The sequence below is a fragment of the Pezoporus occidentalis genome, unplaced genomic scaffold (genome assembly GCF_034315485.1).
Source record: "Pezoporus occidentalis ecotype Australia unplaced genomic scaffold, CSIRO_AGI_Poc_V1 ctg248, whole genome shotgun sequence".
Taxonomy (NCBI): domain Eukaryota; kingdom Metazoa; phylum Chordata; class Aves; order Psittaciformes; family Psittacidae; genus Pezoporus; species Pezoporus occidentalis.
The window spans coordinates 296975-320469 of NW_026914372.1; the positions used below are offsets into that span (position 1 = coordinate 296975).

At 41.2% G+C, this 23495-nt stretch overlaps 1 protein-coding gene across 1 annotated transcript in view; it reads right to left on the reverse strand.

Annotated features, from left to right (window-relative positions):
• Nucleotides 1-11517: 11517 nt before the first annotated feature.
• ARFGEF3 (ARFGEF family member 3) overlaps nt 11518-23495 on the reverse strand; it is an 87985-nt gene continuing 76007 nt past the window's right edge. The window contains exons 29-34 of the mRNA XM_062622807.1: nt 22870-22984; nt 22134-22236; nt 21372-21503; nt 19148-19278; nt 14506-15736; nt 11518-13904 (exon numbers count right to left, since the gene is read on the reverse strand). Of these exons, the coding sequence (XP_062478791.1) occupies nt 13713-13904; nt 14506-15736; nt 19148-19278; nt 21372-21503; nt 22134-22236; nt 22870-22984 (1904 nt within the window). The 3' untranslated portion in view covers nt 11518-13712. The remainder of the gene's footprint in view (nt 13905-14505; nt 15737-19147; nt 19279-21371; nt 21504-22133; nt 22237-22869; nt 22985-23495) is intronic.

Below are 23495 nucleotides of genomic sequence, written 5' to 3' on the forward strand. Positions count from 1 at the left end.
GATATGGAGAAAATAGCTGGCATGGAATGGTACCACCAAATTGATTAAATTTTGGTAAAGGTTTGTAAAACAACGGCCACAATATGGTTTTAATTGAGGCAGTGTTGCTAATATCGCCTCCAGTGTTACAGGAGGGGAGCAAGGAGAGACTTCTGAGGAAGCTGTTCCAGAAAATAGGCAATTCTACTGTCCTCAGTATGAAGCTCAAACTGCCATAAATAATTAATCTGCCTGATTTGCTGGGAATGTTTGAGGCTAGCACTGTAAGTCTAGGCTGTATTGCCACTAATGTTTGTAGGGAACAGTATTTCCACAGTACCCTAGTTGCCTTTCACATTTCTTGCTGCTTTCTTTGCCCAGTTTCTTTTGCTGCTTTCCACAGGTGGTGGAGAACTTTCCCTGCTTTGAGTGCGCTGCTGTGAGGGAGGGTGCGAGGGCTAACCTGAACAGTGCAAAATTAGGAATTACAGCGGGTGGGGTGTTACCACTGTAAATGGTAGTGTGTGGTCAGGTGTAGATTCATCTGATGAAACGGAGGGAGATGCTGACTTCTGCCTATAACCAGCTGCCTGTAATGTTCTGTGTCCTTCAGCTGGAGTAGTGCTGGCTCCTGTCCATTCCTATTCACTTGGGTAATTGAGCAGTTCAGTGATATGCTCTTCTTTGGTAAATTTTTCATGATATCGAGATTCTGGCTTTGCTTTTTTGTTAAGCATCGATACATTTCTTTTTCAAAATCAAAGCACCTTCTAAAGAGCAATCTCTTCCCCCTTTCAAACTAAAACCACTGTCACTTCAAAGGGTTGCCACAAGTTGGCAAGGCCCCTGCTGCAAACCAGCATTTTGAAGAGCAGCATTTGTGGACAAGCTCTGCATGCTCACAGACTGTAGAAATGGAGAGAGAAGATCTGGTTACAAAACGTGTGCATGCTGATGGTACGTACCTTGGCATAGGAGCAGCAGTGGCCAGGGGAGCAGGAGCAGGTACTGCTGAGGTATTGATCTGATGCAAAACCTTTGAAGAATGACAGTGCCAGACCCCGCGTCACTGCCAGAGCAGGATTGCCTCCAGCAGAATTTCCCTTAAAGTTTTGTGAGTGTAACCATGCTTGAAAAGTGCAGTCGATGATGTGATTTTTGTTTTGCCTCTAATGACAGCGTTTCAATCTATTCAGCAATTCTTTGTTCAAAAATGTGTAATTTTCTGCTGGAATATTGTGAATCCCTGTATCAGGTCCCTTGAGACTGTATTTAAATACCATGGTCTCTTTGTTAGTACTTGTTGCTAACACAGTAAATTTTAAACAAAAGCATGATTATGTCTTCGTAGCTTGATTTGCTTCGTATCATTTGGTGCCAAAAACCTACTGGCTCTGGATACTAAAACAATTAGTCTTTCTGCTGCTGTTGCTTAGAACCAGTGTGGCTGAGAGAGCACTGTTTGAGAAAGAATAGCTCTTCTGCCCTCTAAAACTTACTCACTTCTTCACCAGATTGGAAAAAAACAAAAACATTTATTAGTCCTTTGTCATTGCTTTCAGGCCAGGTGCAGCTCCAGAGCAGAAGAGCTATAGGCATTATGTACTCTCTTACAGGTTAATATCTCTAATTACTGATTTAGAGAAGCTCTGTTCTCTTTCCCATCATTAACAATGAATCTCCAAGTCTCTATCTGGCGTTGTTAAAATACTTGAAACATTTGAAAGCATGAGGAAATACAGCTTTTGAAATCCATTCTGGCCCCGAAACATATTTAGCAATAATAGTAAGAATGAGAGAGTCTGAAAATTATCTGTATAAACTAAACCAACTGATGCAGTACATAAGCTTTAGTAGGTTGCAGTTGCCTGTATATGTGTGAGGATAACCAGTGTGACAAACTGGACAAACACACAGCAATGAGGGGACCTTCAGGCTCTGTGAAAGGAGGGTTAAAAAGTTACACTGCCAGTTCCTTGAGTGGTCTCTTCAACAGCTGAAGGAGAAACCATAAAGAGAAGGCTGCAGTTTTGGAGGGTGAGCTCAGGGTTACCCAGCTCTCACTGACTAGCCTCTAGCTTCTCCTTAACCCCAGCTCATCACTGGTTAGGTGGCTTCCCTGAAGCTGTAGACTGTGTCCATAGGAGAACTGGGGCTGTAAACTGGGAGATGCTTGTTCAGTGTTGTGCTCAGTGCCAGAAAGGCCAAGGGAGACATTTGGCCTTTGTCCCTTCAGGACAAGGGAGAAAATTATTCTTGTCTGTGGAGTTCTGAATCCACATAAAACTCACTGAATTGAAGTGTGCATTATTTAACAGAGCATCAGCCGAGAGGCTTTTGGCAATTTTGTGCTGTTTTAATTTAAGTGAACTGGACCATTTCTTTGCTTGAAATAGCACACGTTTGTGTACTGTTGCGAGTCAGAGTTCAAGTTCGGAAGCTGAACCTCCTGTTGTGAATCTAAAGATTTCTAACTTAGGGAGAAGATGCACAGCCTCCTGCAACCTGCAAAGTTTGCTGTGTAAATGAAATGCATGAAGAAAATCTTTCACATAAAAAAGGCCCCAAATCTGCAGACTTGGCAAGATCTTTATTTTCTCAAGTGCACATGTTCAACTTGTCAGCAAAATGGCAGTCAAGCCTAGATTCGAGGATATGACCCTTGTTGTGTGAGGACAGCTTAGCTAGCCTTAACTGCACAAGGCTTTATCAGCAGAGCTGATGGCATCCATCGACTGCAAAGCTACCTGAAGGGGCAGAGAAAGGAGAAACTTCTCCCCACCAGTCAGGTAGGAAGAGAAGGGAGTCCCAGGCAGGTGTCCACCTCCTTGAGGTGTCCTCTGGGTGCAGTAGGTGCCCAGAACTCTCTGCTGAGCATGACTGCATTGCTTTCATTGGGAACGTCTCAAACTCCACTTCTTTAGTTGTTTTTGCTTATGATGCTCAGTGTTGATTGCATCACACAATGTGGTGCATGTGCTGTGTGCTGATTAGGTGCTACGCTTTGTGCATATGTGGTTTTGGGTAATGTCTGTTGACTAAATGAAGAGCCATTACCTTAGTAGGTGCTGAAGTTAAGTTACCTACTAAAAACTGCGAGGGGAATGGTGAAGAGTTCTTACTATAGAGCTATAGACTGGAAATTAAAATGTCAGGAGGCAGAGGGGGGAAAAGGGATGAGTTAAACAGGAAAGGCAGACATTTTCCTACATAACTTATAAAAATATTTCAGAATCAACCAGAGCACGTAAGGATAAGAGCTCTTGGGACAGTGGGGTATCTGGTGTGGGGCAATGAGGCCTGCATGGATGAGCAGTTGTAACAGTGGCAGGTTGTAAGAGGAGCACTAGGCCTGACTGGTTACAGTCATTTGTGTTTTGGTGCTGCTTGTCAGTTTTTGTTCTTTAAACTTTTTTTGGCTCCAAACATTGGTTTTTGCCATGTGCAGAATTATGCCTCCTTGAAAGGGATTGTCTGACTTGTCCACTCAGCCTGGCGTGGTTTGATGGTTCAGGCTCTAAAAGGCACTCAAAATGATATAGTTTGGCACCTGTTTTTCTTTAGTAGTCACTGCAGATGTGTGCTTTTGTCTATGATAGGTAGCACGGTTTACCCTATACCCTGCCCTGCCACCCATGATGGACACTCAGTGGTAGTCATTCCTCCTGTTCCCCTGAAATGCTAAGGGAGACTTGACTGAAAACTTGTAAAAAATTATTAGTGAGCTAGATGCAAACCTTCACTTGATTCTGTTTTCTTTGTCTTTTGTTTTATTATTTCACGGTTGGCTTTGCAGTCTAATAATCTTTGTTCTCATGGGCTTGGGCCACAAGAGCCTGCATCGAGATATTCAATTATTTAGCGTCCTTTTAAAAGAAGAGGTACTGTATGCAAGAGAGATGTAAGATCTGCTCTGACAACCATCCCTGCAGCTGGGTCTTTAAAAGAATGTTTTTGTCAGGGCGCTGGCTCTTGTGGTGCCACCACTGTAATTCTACCCAGAAACCAGTTCCTGTGTTTTCTCAAGGGAAGATGAATTGCTTTTGCAGGTGAGCATTTTGAACCCAACCAAGAACTTTGTCACCTTCCTCAAGTGAGCTACTGCAATACATTTTGAAAGCTGTTTCTCACTTTCTCATTATGTTTGACATCCTTGTTTCCCAAGCTTGAAGATTTGTCTGTTTCTGACCTTCTGGGCATGCTTACTTACAGGGATAGATTTCAATACTGAATCTTAACGGGTTTTATTTTGATCTGTTCCTCTCCCCGTAATCTCTGGCACAAAGGAGAACCTGATTTGAAGTACAAAGCAGTCTGCCAGGAATGTAATGTAACTTTCAAAACCACAGTAAATAATTTACAAATGCCACACAGGAAAGCATTCTAAATTGATTAAATCTTAAATAATTTTGTTTGACTGTGGTAGGGAATGAGGATGATGAGAGACCTCTTCAGAAGTGGTCACAGTCACCACAGCAAACAAGAATAATTCAGCTTGGGTGTATTTGCTCAGAGGTATTGTCCCTACTTTATGGATACAGATTGCACAGTAAGTACGATGTAGGTAAAGGTACAGTTCTCTTGTAAAAACAAAGCAAAAAACCAAACCAGATGTGCTACCATGGATTTCTATCAGGAGTCTGTGAATTGGACACTCAGCCTGATTAATGTGTTGGGGTTTGGGTTTATTTTTTTTCAGGGTAAGACTAGGACCTAAGTGACTTGTGCTTAAATCTGAATTGTTTTGTTTTATTTTGGATTCTGCTAGGGTTTGAGACCTGGGTGCTGAGTGCACTGTTCTAGGACACTGTGTCGGGCATTTGGATAAAGAGTTCAACTCATGTTTGTTTACAGTGATATTAGACGTTAAGAGGTTTATCCTGATGCTAGCTTCTTTGCCAAAAGCTCAGAAATTGGAGATGACCCTGTGTTCCACGTGGCTCAGTGAATAGAACAGAAGCCTGGTTCTACTTCTTTTTGCTACTGCTGACACAGTGCTCAGTGGGCCAAAAGAAAGGTTTTTCCATCTGTAAAACATGGATCAAGAAACATCTGTCCTGGAGAGAGCATTTTTCTAGCAGGATGTTGTGGTTTAAACCCAGCCACACAGCTCGTTCACTCACTCCCCCGCTTCCTTCTCTCTTTCTTTCCTCCCCCTTCCACCCCAGCTCCTGGAGAGATGGGGAGGAGAATCGAAAGAATGTAACTCGAACAGGTTGAGATAAGAACAGTCAAGTAACTAAGGTATAACACAAATCACTGCTGTTACCACCAATGATAATAATGATAAGAGAAAATAACAAGGGAAGAGAATACGATACCACCCACCGAAATGAGCCTGACCCAAAAGAGAGCCCATGCCCTTCCGGGTAACTCCCAGTTGCCTCCCCAGGCATGATGTGCTGTGGTATGGAATACCTCTTTGGCTAGTTTGAGTCAGGTGTCCTGTCTCTGCTTCCTCCTGGCCTCCCCTCCTCCCTGGCAGAGCATGAGACTTACAAAGTCCTTGGTCAGAGTAAACATGACTTAGCAACAGCTGAAAACATCGGTGTTATCAGCTCTATTCCCATGCTGAAAGTCAAAACACAGCACTGCACCAGCTACTAAGAAGGAGAAAAAAATTGACTGCTACTGCTAAACCCAGGACATAGGATTACCACAGATAGTGTTCCATTATTACCATGTTGGTACTTTCTGAGTGTTTAGGTGCATGAATGTGCCAGTGGTCTTTTATGCAAATCTATTGTGCATTAGCTGTGTCCTCCAAAGCGTTTCCCTTCTCTTCAGCCTTGTACCTGAAGTATCTGCTGGTGTATCTCATTTGCCTTTCTAGTGTCCCTCCTGTAAACTGTCTTTACTTTTTTCTTCTCTCCCTCTTGCCAGACTATCCCACAGGTCTACAGCTCTGGGATAAGCAAGAGGCCAGAGCATGTGGTGTAGATACTTTGGGCCCTTTTGAGCTCAAGGACGAACTTTTGACTTGCTTAGTTGTTCATCCCATCTGATGCTGGGCATGGTCTTGGCACCTTGCCAAAAAATAACAGTTAGAAAAGATGTCTGGCTTGATATCAGGAGAGCTTTTAACTTTTAGTTGACCACAGATGAATACAGTGTAGCCAGTGGTAAACCCACACTGTGAAAAACCACCAATCTTGAAATCCTATTTGTTATAAATAAATGCGTATCATGGAGGGAGACTTGGATAACTTGACGTCCAGGCACCCATCTTTGGCACCTGTTGCAATGGCAGAGGAAGGATGAGCTCTACCAAAGCTGTTGAGAGAATGCTGGTTTTGTGTGGTTTGGTGAGTGTGCCTCCCCTGAGCCTCCTGGGGGGGACTGACTTGCAGGAGGCTCTGAAGGGAGTTGAGGGTGCTGACCTTCCAGGGGCTAAAAGTCAGCCTTTCAAAATAGAACCATGCTCACTTTCTTCTGATAAATATGTTTGGCAACAACTTCTATGGGAAGTTTTCATCACCGGGCAATTAACAAAACCAAAAGCAATCTGTTAAATTTTGTCTACAAAGCAATGCATTAAATGGCCACTGACTTTCCTGTTCTGGAACCTGGTGTATAAACTCAGTGACTTCACTGAAGGGGAAACAATGCTTGAGGTTTAATGGTGTGGCTGTTCATTCTTTTGTGTGATCTCTTCTTCTCGCACCAGTGGCAGCAGAATCTGTGCCTATGTGACTCCACTGTTAAGTGAGAAGGCAGCTGGGAATTGGTACATGCGAAGAGTGAGTGGAATAGCAGAACTGTACTTTCTGTATTTACCCAGTTGCTGGTTTACATTAATGAATGCTCTCTAGGAGGAAATTAAAACCTTTCTAATGGATCTAAATGAGATGTGTGGAGGAACAGAAGGTAGTTTCCTGCAAGGGAATTTGATCCAACTGTTGGGATTTAACACACTCTGTTTTGCCAGAAGTGCTGTAAGATGATTAAGGCATCACAACCTCATTTAGTTGCTTTGTAATCTGCTCTTAACCTTCATGCTGATGAGGCTGCTGTGTAACAGGCACTGAAGGCCAGACTTTGTATGGCTTCAGTGCATGGGAGCTCATGCCAGAGATCCCAGTGAGGCCAGGTGGGAATGCAGCTGTGTTTTCACTCTTGAGATTAGGCTTGCCTTTTGGATGCAGACATGAGTGCACAGAGATGTTCCCTAAAGGCTACTGCATGCTGCTAGGTCTTGTCACTGAAATGCTCCTGCTTTCAGGGAGCCCCATGGAAATTCCTTGACAGCGGTACTGGTCAACTCCTTCTCCTGTACCTAAACTTTGGTTGCATGTGGAAGTCTGTGTGGCTGTGAAGGTGTTTACTGCTTTCATTAAATATTTCCATTAAATTACATATTTTCCTCTAGCAGGAGTGATCACTGATCCAACTTTCAATAAAGAGAATGATTTTGGTGATAAGGGAGAACCCTTGCTGAGATTTTTAGAGGGATGAAACATGCTGCTTGCATGCACCTGTAAGCTGGGAACACTTCTTCAGTGCTAGCTAAACTGAGTGTGGTGGGGGAATGCCTACTTTAAAAACTACAGAACTTTGGCAGTGAACTAGTGCTCAGAGAGCCTTGTCCTGTGATGGCTGCTTGGCTTTGTTCCTGGATTTCATGCTGGGGATGGGGTGGTGGTGGGACAGGCACTGCCTGGATTTCGGTGGCAGTAAAGTGGTTACTTTGGTGTGTGATGGAATTTGTAGAGTTCAGTCCCTAAGGTTACCTTTTAGGACAGTTTCCAAAGTTATTTATGTGATTGAAAGTAGATGCCTTTTCTGCCATGTTTGTGTGTTTGGTTTTGTTTGCTTGTTTTTTTTTCACTGCGTCCCTAATAAAGCCAAAAGTATTTTCCTCATTTTAATGGAGGGAGAAACGCTTCACCTGTTCAGATGTTTCAAAGTTCTGCACAGTGTCTACTTGCACCTTCAGCTGTCTTATTATCTTCATCCCTCCCTGCCCCTGCAAGCCCAAACTGGCTAGGAGTGGCATAAGGGTTAATTTATTTTAAAGTGCTAAATTCCCCAGGTTGCCTGTGAAAACTGCAGTCCCTACTGGTACATACCAAATATTTTGTGCCCTTTCTTAGTTCTGCTCCTTTGCTTCATCAGTAACTGTAAAAATAACTTTCTTTAGACAAAACCAAAGCATAATTTATTTTGCATTTGCCTCTTTATTCTACAACACAAGCAACGTAAATAGTTCATATATTTTTTTTTTTAATATTTCCATTTCAGAGTTCAGTCAGAATAAAATATACACAAAATACAATTTGCAAGCCAGCTGACAGTGACTGCCTGACCACTGGACATCCAAGGACCAAACAAAGCTAGCAGCACAACAGAACGCGGTGGACACGGGATGTGGTTCTCTAAAGAAGAGCAGATGGGTAGAGGGAGGAAACATGGATGAGACTGGGGAATTGCAGCTAGGTGTGAACTCAGTAGAAGGTAAACCCAATGTAAGCACTTGCTTGACAAGGGAATTTATAGTCTCTCTTAAAAAGGATTAGTGGCTCCTCCTGAATATACAGCTAGAGATGGAGTCCTGGGAATCATGTCCTGTGGTAAAATGCTTCCTATGGCAGCCATCATCATGGAAATAAACTCTGAATTTTTAAATTTTCAAACAGGAAAGGCTTAGATCTTTGGCAAAATGGAGTGTCCACTCCCTTTGGCTTGCTTTCAGCTCTGGTTGAAGGGGCCCTGGACATATGTTTGCAGTCTCAAATGATACCAAAAAGGGGGGTAGGGAGAGAAAATGGGTGGGGAGGGGAACTGAAAGAAGATGCTCGCTGCTGTTACTGCACTTTCCAATCTCTTGCTCCCATCTCCTCCAGCAAGCAGCATGCAGTGTAGGGCTGTATCACCACTGTGCTCTGCCCTTCGTGGCTGTTCTCCCTTTGGAAGAATTGATTCTGCTTTCCTCTGTAGAGCAGGGGATCAGGAGCCATAGCCTGCTTGTGGAGGTGATATTTGTCCCTTGCTTGAAGCTGTGTACCTGTGGCTCTCTGCTAGCTCAGCTCTCTTGTTTCATCTTGCTTTTTGTGGAAGCATGGCATTCCACTGCAGCCCAGATGAACCAGATGCAAGGACAGGAACTAGGGCTCTGGTGCTCCATGGTATTTAGATGAAATTTATCAAAACACGTAACTATTTTTTGAAAAGTGGGATGTTGGGGTAAAAGGGTTAAAATAGATCCTGTTGCCATGTTTCTTAGAAAAAAAATGACTTCCATGAACACAGTTCCCTAATTCAGTGAGGCAGTGGAGACTATGCAAGCTTCAACTTGTGAACTTGCCAAAAATAAAAAGAATTTGAGGGATATGGTCCCACAGGCAAGCTCATTATTGCATTAATCCAGGATCATACAGTGTAGCTCCACTGAGACAGCCACAGAATTAGGGCATTTCTTCTTCCCTCAGCTTTTAATTTTTAGCTTGGAGACCTCTGAGAACTCAGTGAAAAGGTTGATGCATACTTACACCATGTGTTCTTTTTTCTTTTTAATTAGCCAGCACTCCATGTTTGGCCAAAGCTGTTTTTTTAATGTGATACCATACAGTTAGTGCCATGTATAAAATGTATGTTCTGTGGGGGATCAGTGGGAATGACAGAAAGAAGTGCTACAACTTCTTCCTTGCAGCTGTACAACTTCCTGAAGTCACAGGCATGTTGCTGGTGAGGGCTGCCAAGTGACCCTTAGGTTGTATCCCTATAGAAGCCCTACTGAAAATAGGGAGGTTCAGTGAAGAGGGATCTTTAGCTGCCAGAGGCTGTTACCTACATTGCATAAAATCCAACGTTTGTGCTTTTGTGCTATGGTAACTTGGTCCTTTTGTACTAAAAAAGAAGAGAAACTTTATTTTTTAATTGATTGTATTGCATTATTTTTTCAAACAATTGTGGAATGATCAGAAATTGGAAAAACTAACTGTATTTTGTGTCATATGCCATGATTAGCACTGTACATAGATCTCAGAAATTACTTTAACTACAGTAATGGGTAAGTAGCTTGCTTATGCATAATTGTAGCACAACCCCACAAAAGGACAAGGAAAGAAAGCACTTCATTCATCACTGAGTAATGGCATTTCTAGAGTGGACTGCTGAAGGTTAAAATAGGTAAAGCACATGCTCAATTTCTAAATAAGCTTTTATGCAGATGAACTAGGAATAAATAAATTGCTTTGGCTTGCTATGGTCAGCTTCCTACATGTTGAAACTGTATCTGTGCAAAAATGAAGGTTCTAGTTTTGGGGTGCTGGGATGCATGGGAGTATGTGCTAGTTCTTGTGGATTTTTCAAGCAAGAGGGTTATAGAGGACAGCAGCAGAGCTGATGACATCAGGAGCTGTACAGGACTTCCCCTTTCCTGAGAACTTGTGAACCTGTGTGTAGGGGTTGAAGAATTCAACTGGGTCTGGCGCATCAACCAGATATGTAACTCACACTGATTCCGACAGCTTAGGCACTCTGAGTGAGGGCCTCAGCTGTCAAGAGAGGTACAAAATGCAGGCAGCACACAGACCGGGACCTCTCTACTTGCTAACCTGCTTGCCACTTGGTGTCATACTAGTGCTGCGCTGAGCTCTGCAGATGCTGAGATGCTACTATATCAAGTGCAGTTGGACATTAGGTGTGTTAACACAAGGTATTGAGAGGTGGGAGTTAGATCTTTGGCAGCTGAGGATTTGTCAGTGAGTTTTCCAGTAAGGTTTAGGTTTTAAACAAAACTTGAAGCTCACATTGAAAGGCAAAGTACCTTACATGTCACAGCTGTAAACTTGGCTTGGCCTTGACATGAGCCAACTGCAGTCCAGATGACATGATTTTTTTATCTGTCATGAGGCAAAAGCCTGTGCTTGGACCTTTACAAGGAAAGTTTTGCCCAGGTCTGTGTACATCTTTCCCTAATAATTCTTTCTAGATGCTAAAATAAGTCATTTATTCTCACATGAGTGTTTATCCCTAGGAGAGTATTAAATCTGTATCTTCATGTCTTAAAGACATGCAAGTGTGTTAACCAAGAGACAGCAGTGGTAATTCTATGGCAGCTGAATATTTAGAAAAGACTGCTGTGGGAAGTTACCAGAACAACCATTATGCATTGTCAACGTGACACAAACATGCAGGGAGCATGATAAACATACTACAAATGTGGGTATTGCTCTGTAAATACGAAGAATGCTCAGAGTGTGAAAGTGTCTGGAGCTGTACAAATCTACACATGGACACACCAGTCATCTCATATGTGTATACAGTCACACTGCAGAATGAAGTGCAAACATATGCAATGGCCTGAGACCACATCAGTTGGGATCAAACCTTGCTCCTGTTATACAGTGTCAAAGTACAGCTGGACATGATTGGGGTGGTATTGTCATTCCTAGAGTTCTTCCTTCTGTTGTACAGAAGGACTTTGTATTGCAACCACGACACAAAACCAGTGTTTCTGGATGTTAGGCCCTCTGCTGGAGTCTGGAGTGATTCCATTGGTACTGCTATCAGTTTTACTTCTCCAACATGTTTTAGAGATTTACTTTAGTACAGCAAGGATCTGCATCCATTCCATGCATGTATAATGAAAAACAGCAGAATTGGATGTTTTGCATAGTTTATTATTCTGATTTCTCTTGTTGCCTAATTAATGTACTGCTTTAAAAGCATCTCTGTATAGATGGCCAATAAGACCTTTAACAAAATTATAACCAACTTCTTTGTCTACCTACCTGAAGATGTGTAAGAAAGACATGGCAACAGAAATCTAACCATGCCACAACCCTCCCATGTAACAAGTCTAATTGTACCTTTCCCCAAGGAAATATTAAAATTGTTCAGGGAAAATTGACAATTGTTAAAATTGCTAAATTACTCATTTGTAAAGTCAATGTTGGTGGTAAGAAAGAGTTGGTTTTACAGAATTTTTATGTCCTTGAAAAAATTTAGCAAAGGAAAGTTTTGAAAGAAAAAATGGTGTGACTGACACTACAGAAAGTTAAGGGACAAATATTCCCTGCACAAGTCTAGCAAGTGATAAATGGGAATTGGGAAATGGAAGGAAAAGGCAGGAGGATAGTGTCAGACCCTTTGTAAACACATCAGCTTGGGTGATGGCTGTTCAGTGGAGCCTCTTGGCTCCCTCTATTTCTCTATGTTTAAGATGCTAAAAGGAGTTAGCTGTGCAAAATCAAGGCCTGATACAAAGAGATGCCATTTTGAAGATGAAGGGAGCAGGGACTGAAGCTGTATATTTAGTTGGTATGCACATTTTAAAAGCCTTGGGAGAATATCATGAAGTGGTCACCTAAGATTAAAATCAATGTATTTTCAACAAATTATTTCAACTTCTAATCAACAAATTATGTGGTATGGAAGTATGAGATGGAGTGTCCCGGAGGCTGTGACATAACTTGTACAGCAGGTAACCCTTTGCTGTTTCTAGTGTGAACAGCATCACACATGTATTTGATAACACAATAGTCAAGCATTCCCCTTAATAATATCAGCAAACGGTAGTAGTCCCTATAGGAGTGCTGCACAGAGGGGGATGTACCTCCAAGACTTTCTCCCCTTCAATTTACAGCAGCAGACAAGAAATGGGAGAGAAACAAGAAAAATACCTTCCTTTCAGACTATTTTTTATCTCAGTTCAGCTCAATGTGGAGTGATAAGCTAAGTTTAACAAAGGTGATAATGGTCTTCCTGGTTACAGCCACCTATGTAAGCAAACATTTCCTGATAGAAGCATACACTAACTTAGCTTCAGTGTTGCTTAAACCAGAACACTTTACTCTGTTAAGTTGAATGTTGAATATTGGCACATGCCGGTATTTGCTCTGTGGTGGGTCTTCTCTCCCAGGTTCATAGGACACAGAAAAACAAATTTCTTTGTTGCCCTTAAGGGAAACTAAAAACATGGAAAAATGATCAGCTGTAGGTGTAGCTGAACAGGCAGACTGAGTAGTGTTGTCGAGAGAGCAGCTCTGACAGCGTCATTTGTCTTAAAGCAGTACTCCACAAGAGCAATGAAAGGACAAATAGTCTGTGCTTGGGTCACCAGTTTTAGCCTTGGGATACTTCAACAGTCACTTATTAGCTACCCCAAATGTGACCAGATTTCAAAGGCTCCTCTCAGAGCAAAATAAATCTCCACTTACTTTCTCTAGTGAGTGAGGCATATTAGTAATTACAATTACTAGATTAATCTTTATTTGGCTTTCTTCTCTCATGCTTATTTCAGAAGGGAAAAAGGTTACCCTAAACAACTGTCAGTTTTTCACTTGTCCCACAGCCCCACCTTTTCCCTGCCTTCTATTTAGTTCTTTTTTAAAAGTTACATAGGCTTATTGGCCTGGTTTGACATCCAGATGACAGTTGTGTTCACAGCTAATTGTAAGTGTGGAAGTTCTGCTGCAGTTTATTGTGGCTCCCACTGCAGCAAATTTGAATTAAATGAAGGCTACTGAAATGTATCACCCCTTCAGGTACCAGCCTGATTTACTGGTAGTTTCTAGGGCCATTCCAGACCATGCTGGACATACTCATGCTATGCCATCTTTGCTAGTGTGAGTGAGGGGGACACAGTCTCAAGCAGACATAAGATATACATTGACAAGCTCATTGTTTCTTAATGTGCCACCAACAAATAGGCAATTAATGAACCCCGAGTACTTCTTTGCTGTATACCTTTGATGTTGTCTCCCCTTTGCAATAGAGCACATCTAGGTTTAAATGATGATATCATACACTCGTCCCACTCTTCCCAGCCATTCCCGTACTGCTTGGCGGACACGGATGTCTGTCACGTGGCAGGTCAGCTGGCTGATACAGGGAAATACCACTGGCTGCAGGGCTGTGAAAGTTTGGTCTGGCAGGGCCTGAATCTGATTGAGAACTGTCAGCACCATGTTGGTCCATGCCTACAAACAAATAAATTCAATACAAAAAATGACTCTTTAGAAGACCTATAACTCATTATTTGGTTTTGTATTGCAGATATCATGCTCGTCTTTCATCACCTTTAATTTCACCCCATAGTGAACAAAGTTTGATGCTTTCACGAATTTGCTGACATGGACATGCAGGCAGCGAGTTTCTGTTTAGCAATGGAGCCTGCTATTTCTGCTGTGGAATTAGCAAAACCCCTTCTTAAGTACAAAAGCATTGTGACAAGCAGCATGCCATTTTCAAAAGCCTTAAGTGGGCGAGAGCCCTTAGCAGTAAGCAATGGGTTCACTGTAGGCTGCTAGCTCTTAAGACTAAGAAGTGCAGCTTTGGCCCCAGGCACAGAAGCACTCTTGAAAGCTGTACGAGTGTATGCATGATAGCACTTCCCTGAAAACTGATTTCTTTTGGATAAAACAGAATTAGGTTTTTATCAGTGCCAGCCTCTGAACATTCAGTCCTCATCATGATGCAGTCTTTAAGTAATGAAGACATTATAATAACCAAAATATATAAAAAAATAGGTATCTTTTTAATTATTGCTATTATTGTTGGCATCCTACAGGCATATCCTACCTGTATCTGGGCCTCAGCATCCCTAACAGATATATTCAGGGAACTGACTGTGGATCCTGAGCGTGGTCTCTTCTCTTGTCTCAGGATCTCCGGACCAGCACTGAATGAATGCCTCATTTGACCTTGATCTATAAGATGTTGTGGACGCTGGAGTATGGGTGAGTCTGGCCCTCTTGAACTGAGAAGTTCTCCTTTCTTTTCCACTTTGACCTCTTTGGTGAAGGATGTCATGGCCTGTTGCTGCTTTCTTTTCTTGTATTCTGTCATGAGCTTGGAGATAGTTTTGTCAGTGGCTATGGTGTAGATCTTGTTGCCAGCACTCTCCCACCATTCTTTTTTCCTGGTTTGCTCTTTCTTCTCTGGCTTAGGACTTAGGGGTGGGGGTAGCAGCAATATTTCTCCACTCCCACCTCGGGGTGTCAGGCTGTCTCCCAGCTGATCCCTGATTTGACTCCGATCATCTTCTGATGGTGTGTCCTTCCCAGATTGCCCTCCAGTCGATGGGGTGGAGGTTTCTGAGTGAAAGGATGGTAAAATGAAGAAAGGGTCGCCTTTGAATGCTGGAGGCTCCTCTACATTATTCTCCAGGTCCAAATGCATCTGGATATAGTTGTTGCACAGTTCCATGCAGAGCTTATGAAGCCTCTTGATAAGCCACCCCCAGTCTGCATTGCTGACAGGCTGTACACTCAGGGATGGTATTCGAGCCCTCCACTGTCTCTTCTCCTTCCCTCGTGGAGGACTGACCTGGGCAGTTTCTTCAAAAATGTCTTCATCTTCTGAAGAACACTGCTGTGATGAGTCTGTGCTTCTCTCATCATCCTCAAAGAGGATCTTTTTCACTTGCTCTGCAGTGATGTTCTCCTGGTTTGTCAGGATTGCACAAATCAAAGCATGGAAGTAGATGTTAAAGCTCATTGCTGACTGGCGATACAAATTGGCAGCTCCACTAATGCCAGAAACTTTTTTCAGCAAGCACTTCAGTCCAGGTCTGGTGTCAAACTCTCTGGCTGTTCTATAAGAGTCCAGCAGTAAGTCGAAGATGACAGCCAGGTTTTGCATGGAGATGTACCTGAGAAAACCAGCCAACTTGTTTTCTGGTACTTGTATTGTCATTTTTTCCTCCAAGTTAGAAGGGCCCTTCACAAATTCCTCCAGTAAGATGTCATATAAATTCTGGAGCAGTACTTGGTGGGACAGCAAACTCACCACTATCGTCCTGAAAGGAATACTTGGTAAACCAAGCATGGGAAGGAAAAAAAAGGAATTAAAATGGTGCATTGTGCTTTTACAGAAATACTTCATGTTTCAGAACCTAATGTGAAAGGCCAAATTTTCACAGCTTTGTTACAAAAAGGTGGAGGAAGATAAAGGTGTCTTTCAGTTACTTTTTCAGTTACTTATCTTGATTAAGCTAAATAGCTGCCTATAGCAAGCATGCTAATAACACTTATTGCAGATAATGGTATTAAAACAAAGCTCTATTATAATTTTTGTGCTTTTCTTCAGAGATGTCCAACACTAACGGATTAAATATTATGTGTTTCAATTTCATGGCAGCTGCAAGTTCTTTCAACATTTTAGCCTGCCATAACTCAGGAATTTGTTAACAGAGTTATTCCTGCACTCGTATTGCAGGCAACCTTAACTTTGCCATGACAAATGGAGGTCAAAACTAGTTAAATACTTGGTTTCTATTTCCATTAATGCCAGGAGTACTACTTAAAAATAAAATACAAAGAACCAACCAACAAAAAACATCTACAGAAACATCAGCAGTGCAATGGAGCACGCAAGATAGCTTAAGTCTTGCTGAAGGCACATTTCACTGTTTGCTCTTAGGACTCCAACTTGAACACTGAGAGCCTAGCATGGAAATAACTATTCCTAACCCTGTTTCTCATATGTAATCCTTGATGATTCCTAGCTGTGCTCCTGCTAGAGATGCTGCGAGTTGTTCTAGATCTCACTGATTTTTGAATTGCACAGGAACTCGGGAAAGGCTAATTCCTCCCACCAAAATTTCAGGTCATCCACCAGTGAATAACGTTGAGAGGCTTACAGGCAAGGGAGGCTAGGAAGAAGGAGTGGACAGGATTGTTGTTGTCTGGTATCTCATGGATTTAAAATTATAAACTGTGAAACCTATCTTAAGGCATTTAGGAAAAAGCCTTTGAGTAAGATTACAGAGGTGATGTTTTAAATGGAGCTGACACTGTTACACATAGTAATATTTGTTTTGATTTAGGGAACTATGATGGGTCACATTTTAATTAGCACTGCTATCAAGTGAGAAAAATTTTTCAGTTTGCTTGCAATACTAAAGTTTAGGTCTAAGTCAAAGTAAATTCATGTAATATCACATGTTCAGTTGTAGACCTTTAATATTTTTTTGTTGCAAAAATTATTCTACTTTCATTAAACAACTTTCAAAAGTGTTCCCAAAATAACAACAACCAAAAAAAATTTTTTTTTTTTGAGAAATCATAGCAAAACTAAGTTTAGAGAATGCAACATTAAAAAAAACCAAACAATTTCAGACAAAACTCTGATGCTTGGGTTAATTTACCTGTGTCAGTTTGCTTATCATGACACAGCTGTCACTGCTGATATATTAGTAAAATGTAGTAGTCTTACTATCTGACAGTGCTAAAATCTTGATGATTAATATATACATTGGAGCTTTTTATGGGGAAGTCATTTTCTGCTGTAAAAATCATTAGAGACTGACTCAGAAAAGCTCTTAAGAGCATATATAAAGTTAAATGAATGTTTGCATTGATTTCAAGAGACTAATCCTGTTCCAAAAGCAGGATCAGGATGAAGGAGATCTGATTTCCTTGTAAAAGCCAAAAAGGCAATTTACAAGGACAGTCTGAAGTCCTGCTCAGTTCCAAAGGAAACTAGTACAGAACTATAGGTGAAAACACAATGACAAAGCTGGTTAAGGATAGGATTTTCTTTTTCTGCCTAAAGTTTAAAACTGAAATATATTATTACTTTTTAGGAAGAAGAAAAGCTCCCTTACCCCAGCTTCCTGTGAAACGATGCAGCATTAAGGAAACAAAAGCAAAAAGGGAGAAGAGAAACCCCGCTAAAGTTAAAGTAAAACTTCTGAAAGGCTACAGTTACTAGCATGCAAGACTGGCATATTACTGCACTGCTGTAGCAAATAATATGAAAAACAGTGGCACAGTCAACCTTTGAGCCCTGTTTTGGTGAAAAGTGAGCATTGCCGGGGTAACATCTGCCTATTGGCATATACACTTTTTGCAGTTGTTTAGACAAAGCGCAGTGTGAGAGCATTCAGAGTTTGCATTAATTGCAAGCTTGCTTTGTTTGTTTAAAGACAAGCAAGACCCATACTACCTTTACAAACACAGCCTGTTAGATTTGCATGGCCTTATGTGGCATGAGGGGTGTACTCCAGTCTTGTTCTGCATCATTATAACAAGAAGAATGACATGCAAACCTCTGGATAAAGCAAATATTTTCCTGCCACAAAGGAAGGGGTTTAGACTGTGATCTCAACCTTTCTTTGTGCAGGGCCTTGTTCTGTGAAGGTGAGGCAACAGAGCATGTGCTCTGGGGGGAAACTTCTGTACAGCTGTGTAATACAAACATCTTGCATGGTCTTTCTTCCTGTCCATCACATTCTGGATCCTTGTTGCAAGCAATAGTTTAGTTTTGAATGAGAATGCCTGAAGTGGTACAGAAGCAGGTTTGGTATCTAGTAAAAGACAATTTCATGCCACATGTTACGTACCTTGCAATACAAACACAAACCCTGAATGCAAAATTCTAATTCTTGTCCCTGTTGAAGTTACGGCAGTTGTTAAGCAATTGAGTGCAAGCAAAAAGAAATATTCTTTGACAGGATCAGATTTTCATGCAAATGCATGAAGTTTCTGAGGTGGTAACATACAGAAGGACTTCCACAAAAATGAAGTGCCAAGCAAAACCAATGTTCCCTAGATCAATATGTTGACAGTTTTGCAGCTTTGGGTGTGGTTTCTTCAATTTATACTTCTCCAGTTTATCCATTAACTTTTTCTACCTTCTTAATCCAGTAATACTGACTTTAAAAGACCCTCAGTGAAGCAGACATTATTTCATTTGCTAGGTATCATTACAAATGTAACAGTATTTCCAAAGCTCTCTTCAAACAGAAATTTTTGACTTCTTAAAGAAAAGACTCTCAATATTGGAAAGATTTTCCTAGTGTTTCCTATGAGAATTCTTTTCTTAATTTAACTTACATTTCCTCTACTTGAAGGCTTTCTGTGACCTTATGTATCCTTCAGGTATTTGTAACCTATCACTTTTTATTATCTATCAGAAGCAGTTTCCTTATTTAGGTTTCTAAGGGCCACTTTATAGACCCTGACACAGGCTCCTCTATCACTATAACAGCTCTTGCACATGCCTACTCACCAGTATGTGATCACAGTAACATTTGGAGAGCAGACAGTAATATCTATTGTCTCCTTTCTCAGAAAACCTAATTTTTATTTGATTGGTGCTTTTCATTTTTTGATGAGACCTATGGAGAGGCATGGTTTGCCAGGCTTTGTTCACGTCTCTGCCAGTCTTTTTTATCTTGCTTTTAGTGACGCAGCATTTTCCTAATAAGTTATTTTACCTTCTCTGGGTATGCCCATTTGGTTTCTTATCTGGTGGCAGGTCAATGATGAGCACGCACGACTGGGCATGTTCAAATCCTTCCTTGTTGCTAGGGGTCTTTGGGGAGCACTGGGTCTCCAGCATGAAGACCTAAAAAACAACAAGTTACATAAAACAAACAGTTTAGCATTTGCACTGGCTCCTTGTTGGGGGCTGAGAAAAGGATTTCCTGCATTGTGAAAGATGTGTTATGATGACTTATTTTACAGTGATGGAGACAATGCAAGGTATCACTCCAGCAGACTTGCTGGAGCATGCTGCTTTGGTAAAATAGCCTCAGAGGCATGGGCTACCTCCAGACACCCAGCAGAGCACAAGACAAGAGACAGACATCTTTTTATTTCAAGTTGTTTAAGACATAATGCCAAATGCTAAAACAAGCTTTCTGCTGTCTGTATGCTACTATCAGGAAATACCACGTATAGTGGAGAAAAGGACCTGTTTGTATAGTTAGCCTGTTGTACCTAGAAAGATTAGTTGGAAGGTTTATTTTCAGCCATGAAGATCAAGCAGACACCCAACTTGCAATTCCTTGGGTGAGAAACGGGAAAACAACTCTCAGTTGCTGTAGCTTTGTTTTGTAGCTTGCTAGCTGTGTGTCGTGGTTTAAACCCAGTCAGGTAACTCGTTCACTCACTTCCCCCCCTTTCTTGCCCTCCCCCTGCTCTCGGAGGGACGGAGAGGAGAATCGAAAAGAATGCAACTCCCACGGGTTGAGATAAGAACAGTTTAGTAACTAAGGTATAACACAAATCACTACTGCTACCACCAATGATAATAATGATAAAGGAAATAACAAGGGAAGAGAATACATCATCTCACCACCAGCCGACCGATAACTCGCCCCCCAAGCCCGACCAAGCTCTGATACCTCCTCCAACCCTGCAGTCTCCCAGCCCTTCCGGCTAACTCCCAGTTACATCCTGGGCATGACGTGCTGTGGTATGGAAAGTCATGGGTCATCCCGGCTTCCCCTCCTCCCTGGCATGAGGCTCACAAAGTCCTTGGCCAAACCAAAACATCACCTATCAGCTCTGTTCCCGAGCTGAAAGTCAAAACACTGCACTGCACCAGCTACCAAGAAGGGGAAAAATGACTGCTACTGCTGAACCCAGGACACTGTGTCAAATCCTCACTGAGAAAGACTCGGGGACTGCCACTGATAGTGTCTAATAGAAAAGCATATATGCCATATCTCCTGCTTTCTTGAGTTCTATGTCTTTAAAACTTAAAACTTTTTTTTCCATTCAAACAAAAGTCTGCCCCTGCCACATTATTTCTGATCACAAATCCTGGTCTGTGTGTCTCAGATTTTCAAGCAGCATCAGGGTATGATTAATCAAGTCAGAAACCGACACCAAACAGCTGTTGGCTCTTTTAATTCATCTGCTTTCCCATGCTGAAACTGTCATACAATATTCACAGTCTTACAGTACCCTGCAGGTCATTAAGTTCAGTCTGCTGTATTTCAAAAAACTTGTTTCATATTACCACGTTTACAAAATGAACAACCTCTACTGTAATCAAAAGGACCCTGAGAAGGTTGTCTCTAAGCTCGCTCTGCTGATTAGGAGTTAGCGGTGAGTGTTAAACCATTTGTTAAATGTCAGCGTTATGCTCTAGTTCTCAGAAACTCTCTTTGTTCTCTGCAATCTATACCAGGTATTTATAGAGAAAATTCCTCTTCAAACTCTCCTCTGATAGTTTGAACAAATATTGTTTCTCTAGTTTTGTATCACAGTCTCTGTTGCATTTGTTGTCCTTTGAATGTATTATTCTTTAATAGAGTAATGAGAAATGTATATGACATTCTAGATGAGGATTCATAGTGAAACTGCTATTTTCCCTTCTCTAACAGAAACATTTCCACTGATGTATGCTGGGGTTCCTGGTTTTAAAACTACCTTACACAGTAGGCTCATCATCAGTCTGAGGCATCTTTCCCCACCCTAGGCATTCCTAATTCCTACTTACATGGAATCACTTTTAAGTTGTTTTGTTTTTTTTTATCCTAGGTTTTATTACTTTTTCTCAATACTACTGTTCGACAAATACATGTTAGGTGATGAGGAAGTCTTTGCCCATAGGGTTTGTGAGGAAGGTGCTTGTAAAAATCTACTTTCATAAAGAAAAGTCCCCAGTTTAAAAGATTTTTCAACTTTCCCGGAAACATCAGTCAGTACCTGTTGTGCCATGGCTCTGATTCTCCAGTATTCAGCTTCAGCGCTTGGCGAAAGGGAGGGGGCTGCCACCTTCACTTCACAAGCATCTCCACTAAAGCTTTCAGAACCACTGTGGAAATAGCCCAATAGGTTCTATAGAGAGACACAACATCAGACTTTCACTGTGCGTTAAACAAAGTCAGTGACTGCAGCATTGTCCAGTCTCTTTGTGTGTCATATAAGATTCAGAGTAATCGGTCCCATTACCATAAGCTGGTCACCTGTTCCTTAGCATTTGATGTATCTGATGTAAAGGCAATACAACTTACGCGCTCCAGCCTGCGGTGACTTGACTGGACTTTTTGGTTACAACAAAGATAGTGAGTTGAGAAATAATCTGTGGAGACCTATGGAGAATGCAGCTACAGGATCAAGTAAGCAACTTTGTCTTCTGCTAGTTTCAGCCATTTCAGAGGAATAAATGGATCGAATGGTAAGTTTTCACCTTCTGATTTCATACTGGCAAGGAAATTTAAAATCAGAGTGGGCTGTTAGCAGCTCGTGTTGTCTGTACATGTTTAGAAAAACTGATTATAATCTCCACTGTTGATACAACACCTTTCATTGTGAATTGACAAAGTAACAGAAGCTATCACATAATCCTTACACTTCTTTTCCTGGCTTTGTACCAAAAAATTTTTCTGAAAAAGCAACCTGTCCAAAGTTAGTGAATCTGTAACTAGTGTCATTATGTTTTGACTGTCAGAAAAAAAGGCAGTTTACCTTTACTGGCTCCAGAGTGGCAGAGAATGCATCTTGCAGGGCACAACATGCAAGCCTCCACATCTCTTCAGTAAAAACAGGCCCTGCTGTCACTAACACATACCTGCAAAGATATGAGAAAACATTACCATGTTCAAGAAAGAGCTGGACAATTCTTACTTATAATGGGAGAAGGTTGAAAACAGAACAAAAGGCCTACTTGGTGACTAGCTAATGATATTCAACTTCCCCAGTTGCTACTCTGACCTATTTTTGTAATTATACTGTAGTTTTGAGGGTATTTTTTCCTTTGCTTTTCCTCTTCAAGTAGTCATCTTACCAGGACAAGAACCACACATTGGGTAACTATATAATGCAGTGCATATTTTGATTGTGACTGTAAGAACCTGGAGACTGTGAAAGGTAGTAATTACCGCTAAAGACCTGCGAATTCCAGCAGAAAGACCCCTGATTATTCTTCCTAGGGATTAATTACAGACTAATTTCATATATGTAATATACAAGTGCTTTTTATGGGAATCATATACATAGTAACGCCTAAAATCACAGGTTCTGAAGCAGACTGAAAGCAGCAAGAGAAACTTACTAAGTCCAAAATTTATTATTCAAATAACAAGAGACAGATGTATTGTAGTATTCTTTCAAGATGTTAGACAACTTAATCAGTTGAGGAGTTCTTCAAATACATGAAGACATCCTGTTTTGACTATGCTAACAGAATGAACAGACTGTGTACCTGATACAAGAGCAGCCAACTCTGGAAATAATTTCTGTTGGTTCTGCTACACAGGCTACCAGCAACTTGAAAAGTTCTTTCAGCATAGTATTAATCATGTTTTCATAACCAATATCTACAAGGAAAAGATACAGATTGGTTTTAATATCATTGCTTTTTCATTATAATTAAAGTCTTGCTACACTTACTGCTATTCAGAGACTTTGCAAGCCCAAATTATTTTTATGCAGCTGTCACTTAAGTTCTATTTTGAACTATGCATCACATCAAACCGAAATAAGAACAATCCTTTTGATATTAACATTACAAAATGTCTGAACTTAAGTGGTACTGGAGAATTTCAGTTAAAACCTGTTTCTGATATTCTAGTACTTTATGATCAAAGTCTTAGAATATTCTTTTGGAAAGTATAATGTACACTGTGATGACTTCATTTTGAAGATAGCCCAGCTCTGAGCAGGAAGCTGGACTAAGTAACTTCCATAGGTCTCTAAGAAGTTTGTTTTTTTTTCCCCATAATTCTAAACCTTGTAAAGAAATTAAACCCCCCAACCCAAACAAACAGAAATTTTCAACCCTCCTCCTCTTATTTTATGCTTGAGCAAACACAAAGCAATGAAAACATC